Here is a 6,000-nt window from a genome sequence, read left to right as displayed (position 1 = left end):
CACTGTAATTCTATCTTTCACAAACAAACACATGTATTATAAAAAAAATGCAAAAAAAAATTAATATTACACTTTTGAATATAGCTTAAAACACGATGTACTCATGTATATCCATTTATGACAAAAATGTTAAATAATTACTGAAAAAAAAAAGGAATAAGCAAATTTTGTGATTCTATCTACTCCTTAAAGCATACTGTAAGGCAGAACGAGAAAATTTTCTCATGATTATAGAACCACACACAAGAATACAAACACGCCAATGATTCTGGACATTTAAATCTTCATTTTAAGCATAGCTGTGGTTTGAAAGTCATTTGTCTAAAGAGATATTTCTTATATAATACTAATATAATGTAATTCCACAAAGAAAAAATGACTGCAGATAATACATGAATCATCAGATCAAGTTTTTTTATTGATTGATTGATTGATTGATTGACAACGATTCTGTTATTTTTCAACTGCAAAGTCGTCTTATCAGTTTAACATTTTTGAATTTGGCAATACAATGAATCATTGAATCATCATGAGTCGGTTTTATCACATCGGCTCTTTTTTTTTTTCCTTAAAGAAGTTATGAAATCAGCTCTGTCATATATATTCCAAGATATTGCGCAGAATATTTTTATTTTTTGTTTTTATCATTTGTTTAATAAAAATAAAGAACACAATTTCAGAAATTTGCACGTTGAGCTATTCTAATTATTTTAAGAATAAATATTTGGCAACAGTATAGCCGCTTTTCAAGCGAAATTGTTTATTTCAAAAGCACGTCAAATATAGAGAACAGGTTTCTTTATAATTCCCACAATAACAAATTTAGGTTATTAAATAAAATGAGTTAAAGAATTTCTACGGTTATTTCAATAAAATTCTTCAGTCACAGATCTAAAGAAATCATGGCTAATATACCTTTAGTTCAAAATTTTTCGCTGCCGGGAGAAATTATTCGAAAATTTGCCGTAGATTGGTCAGCTGACAATAAAATTGCTGTCTGTACAAGTAAAAGTATTTATATATTGGTAAGGCTACCTCAAATTTAACTTAGCAATAATTTTGAAATGGATTTCTTTCTTTTTCATTCATTCCTAATTTTTTTTTCTCCTGAAAACTATTGACTACTCCGATAAACATATGTTATAAATGATTGTTTCCTTTAAACCCGATGTAAATTTTTAATGGTAAATATATATCTATTGCATGAAGTGGTGTATACAATACTATGTTTAACAAGAAGGTAAACTTTGAAAATGGTTTAAATATGAAATTTTCTTTTTAACCCTCCATCTCCAAATATATGCTTAAATGTGACTAAAATAATATATTAAAATGAATATTCAATAAGTTCAGAGGTAAAAATATTTTTAATGTGTTTTTTTTTTTCAAAATATTGTTTTCTGAATTAGATGTTTTTTTCAAATATTCCATGAATCTTAATTTTTGAGGAAATTCCACAGAATTTAAATAAAGATAACTGTCAAACATTAAAATAAAACCCAAGATGTATTTATATTTACTAAAACATCAATTTTGCTATAGATTTTTTTTTATTACAATTTAGTGTTTGTTTAAAAGTAATTAAAGAAATTCTGTTTCAAAAATAAATCCATTTAATCCATCCATCAGTTTCAAAATAATATCCATTTTTGTCTTGAGTGTATTTTAATATGATAAATAATAAAGAATATAAATTACTTTGCCTGAAATATTTTTAAAAATAGCAAATTTTAAAAAGAAAAGTCGAACTCAAATGAAAATAAAACTTTTATTGTATAATATTTAAAAATATTTAATGAATTTTACTAGTACAAAAACACCCAAGATGTAACTTCTCGAAATTTGATTACATTTCATTATTTTACATACACACACACACATTTACATATATATATATAGTAAAATTAGACAAAAAGGCAATATTGAGACAAAAAAAAATAAAATATTGGCAGTAAAATCACATTAATGCTTGGCAAATGAATTAAATTCATGTTAGATGTGTGAAAAGATTTTAGCATTTTCTGATGAGCGTGAAATAATATATTGAGGAAACATATATTAAGTTTATGCATTTGTAATTAATTGGCAAATATATCAAGAGTGTTTAGTTTGTAGTACAGGTAAATTTTCATTTGTAATTTTCATTATTTAAACATATTAATTGAATTTTAACTAATTTTTTTGTCTTTAAAATCATTAGATTTCAAAAACAGCGTTTTAGAATTAACAATTCTCATTAATGCACTGTTTCTTTTATAAAATAAACTAAATATAAAAAAAATTTATAAAATATTAGATTTGCACTTGTATTTAACTCTTTAATATTCTTAAATGAATCTTACTTTTCAGAATTCTTATTGTAGTCCAGTTGAAACTGGTTTCCCACCACCATTGCATAAACAAGTTATTCAAGCACCAGATCAACCAATGCAGTTAAATCCTATTTACATACCTCCCAATCCATATCAGTATGTCAAATCAACAACAGATAGAGGTATTATTTTGTTTTATTTATTTTGATTATGCAATATAAGGCACTGTGAAAGAAGCATATCACTTGCAAAAGCAAAAACTGGCCAAAAAAAGAAAGCGCTTTTAAATATGTTGTCTATATTTTAAAGAAATATAATTTTTTTTTTAAGCAGAATATAAGGGGGAGGGGATAAAAGCACATAATATAACAGTAATGTAATGCTTTCTTTTCCTGTTACTAATGTTCTTATTTGGGGAAAATATTTTTTTTTTTAATGAAATTAAGTGAATATTAGTTATTTTATGACTTACTCAAGATATGCCATAAATGTAAACAAACAAAAATTGCATGCATGTATATAAATAATTTCAAATGTGATTTTTAGAAATTTTATAAACTTGCCTGAAGTGCTTGAAAATCAAGGAAAAGATTGTTTTTCAAAGACTTAGTGTATGGCTTAAAATCTTTTATATATGTTTTTGATGTGGCTCATTTTCGTATAAAGTTGATCACTAATTGTATATTAGTGATGATTGTTGAAATTCACTTTCAGTTATGAATGTTTTTTATTGGTTCTTTATTATCTACTGTTATATTCGCTAAGATATAATGATTTTTTTATTAATAAGTTTATTGTATTTGTTACATAAAGATTCATTTTACCTAACCTGGCATAGAAGCTAAAAGCATATTACTTATTCTAGCTTCACATTTGTAATTTCTTTCTAGTTATTTACTAATTAATGTATTTCATTATTGATGTCCAAACATTATAAAGTTTGAATCTTTGCTTCAACATATTGCCAATTGATTTATGAAATTCAATCTGAGAATTATTGCTAAAATTTGACTTGATTTTTTTCTGGGACTCTGCTAAGAATGTTGCATCTATTAATTTTGCAGTATTTGGTAGTCCACCTGATTTATAATAATTGTAATTATTTTTCCTAGTTAAAATTAAGAATGCATTTATTTAATCTTTTTTTTTTTTCATCTAGAGAATCTTTATCAAATTTTAATGGATCATACACTTAACCCAACACCTTCAGAAAGGGCTGAGGCATTCCGTTCTTTTAGATGTTGTAAGTGGTCTCCCAAAGGAGCTGCTGGTACTGGAAGGTAAATATTTCCATTTAAGAGCCAAATGAATTCAATAAAGAATTTTTTTCCTCTCTATATAACAATGCAATAGTGATTGATAAAAAAAAAATATAAGCATTATATATTTACTTATGGTACCTTTTTATTTATTGTAGTGAACTTTATTGATTTGATTTTCTTTTCTTTTTTTGCATTTTATTTAAAGCTAAATTATATTTCTTAAAATGTTAATTTTGTCATTACTTTTAACTTTTGTATGTTTGTATTAAAAAAAATTATAAAATAAAAAAATTAATTCCGTAAAAAAATTATTTTATTATTTATTAACTTCATAATTTTAAACTAAACAGTTTTTTTACTTAGGTGCAACAAAGTATCTTTGCAAGGTAATTATTGTGTATAATTTATTGCATTCAAAATTTAATTTGAATTGAATTGAGTCTCTCTGTCATTAGAGATAATTAGAGGCTAAAGTTGATTGCATGTAGAAATTATAAGCAACCAAATCACAGATGAAATATGATTCCATATTTCTCAGACTTGTAGAAAGAGTTTTGTGAAATTAAACTATTTTTATTTTTCAGCACATGCATTGACTTTTGGAACATTAGCACATGTGCAGGATCTGTTGGACCCCAAATTTTAACTCACTTATTTCTTATTTGAAGAGAATACATTTTTTTAAAAGAATTTGAATTGAAATATATCTTTACAAAAATAAAATACGGTCAGAATAAAAAACTATTTTTCTACGTAAGTGAGTTTTATATGTGATACAAATGCAACATTTTATTAGAAGAAAGGAAATTGAACGTGCCTCTTTTTTCCATACATCTTTTGTGCCCATTTTTATTCCATTCATTTAAATAAATTAATTTCTGTTTCTTTAAAAATTTTGAAATTATAAGAAGATCTATATTTTGTATATAATTTACATTTGAATTTTTTTTTAAAAATGAGCATTCAACTTGGAAAATTCAAAACTTTTGCCTTTGATATTTATTTGCATGTACAAAATATACTTTTATAGGTTTTCATTTAGAATTAGATGAATTTTTATCATTAATTTTTAAACATGTTTTGCATATGATAAAGAGAATGCATTTTACCTAAGGGTGTGCTACATTTTTCACTAGAAGAAAAATTCTTTGGGCCAGATTTTCTTGAGTATCTTTTACATCAATGACAAATCATAGATTTTTTAAAGTTTCTTAGCTTTGGCATCTTCTGTCGAAGTAAGTAGTCTTATAGCATTTGTGCTGATAATTGTAGCTACATTTTCATTCCTTGATCTCTTATCCATGTGCCTCTTTAAAAGCTCAGCAACAAGTTGTTTTAAAAAGTTTCATTGAGTAAGATTCTTATACTTATTGATGTTTGTTCTATAAATGATGAATATACTCACTATGTTCAGTAAACCAAAGAAAATGTTCAAATGCCAACAATGACTTTTCCTGGACACTTAATATGTTCCACACATCTCATCTACTGTGTCAACTCTTATTTTGGTCTAGTTGTAAAAATTTATCACATAAATCAATGTGTTTATATTGATTGTATCATCATGATGAAAAGAAACAAAGATATTACCAATACAGATGTACTTTTATTTTTTTTGCTGTATGAGAGGTTAGGGATATCTTCTTTTCATAAAATCCCCAAAGAAAAGAATTTACAAGTTTCGATGAATATGGACAAAATTCTTCTGGAATTTCTCTTTTATTTTTTCTGATTGTTCTAACGATGATGAGTTGTTTCTTTTCTAATAAATTCAAAGATAAAGAAACCAGTCATCTATCATTATATTCCAATCTGTTTTACTTATTGGAGCTACAAGTCTCTTTACAACATTGTTTGGTTTGTTGCTCAACTTGAATAGCCCACTTGATTGCCACCATCCAGCATAAATTTCTAAATTGCAAGTGGAAAATGTGCGAGAATTATGCAGTGAGGAAATTTTTATACTTTGTTTGGCCGGTTTGCTTTTGTACTGATAAAACTAGTGCTTGCCATGAAAGAATACCAATTTTTCGTCTATAGAACAATCTTCAGAAACCCTGTACATATTTTGGAAATTGAAGACCACTTTTTCAAACACACTTCTTATGGCTGCTAATTTATCTGTAACCTTCCTTTATTGACGATTGTGGATATGTCGAAGTGCAAGCATCGAAGATGAACGTGAAAATGCTTGATAGAAATTGTAGCTGAAAATATTGGGATGCTTATTCCATCTGAAAACCACACATCTTTCTTATTCAGGTGCACAGCTCTAAGAACACCAGAATAAGGCAATAGTCCAAAGGGTGTTTGTGTTTCAGCAGAATCTGTGAGTTTAAATCTCTTTTATGGCTGAATTGCTTTTGAATTGATGAAATATAAATATTTATACAATCTACAACAATATCAACAATAACTTCTTAAAA

At 26.1% G+C, this 6,000-nt stretch overlaps 1 protein-coding gene across 1 annotated transcript in view; it reads left to right on the top strand.

Annotated features, from left to right (window-relative positions):
* Positions 1-764: 764 nt before the first annotated feature.
* LOC129967069 (general transcription factor 3C polypeptide 4-like) overlaps positions 765-6,000 on the top strand; it is a 30,982-nt gene continuing 25,746 nt past the window's right edge. The window contains exons 1-3 of the mRNA XM_056081731.1: positions 765-1,025; positions 2,350-2,494; positions 3,472-3,592. Coding sequence (XP_055937706.1) covers positions 903-1,025; positions 2,350-2,494; positions 3,472-3,592 — 389 coding nt within the window. The 5' untranslated portion in view covers positions 765-902. The remainder of the gene's footprint in view (positions 1,026-2,349; positions 2,495-3,471; positions 3,593-6,000) is intronic.

This window comes from Argiope bruennichi, chromosome 4 (genome assembly GCF_947563725.1).
Source record: "Argiope bruennichi chromosome 4, qqArgBrue1.1, whole genome shotgun sequence".
Taxonomy (NCBI): Eukaryota; Metazoa; Arthropoda; class Arachnida; order Araneae; family Araneidae; genus Argiope; species Argiope bruennichi.
This window is presented reverse-complemented; position numbering and strand designations above follow the sequence as displayed.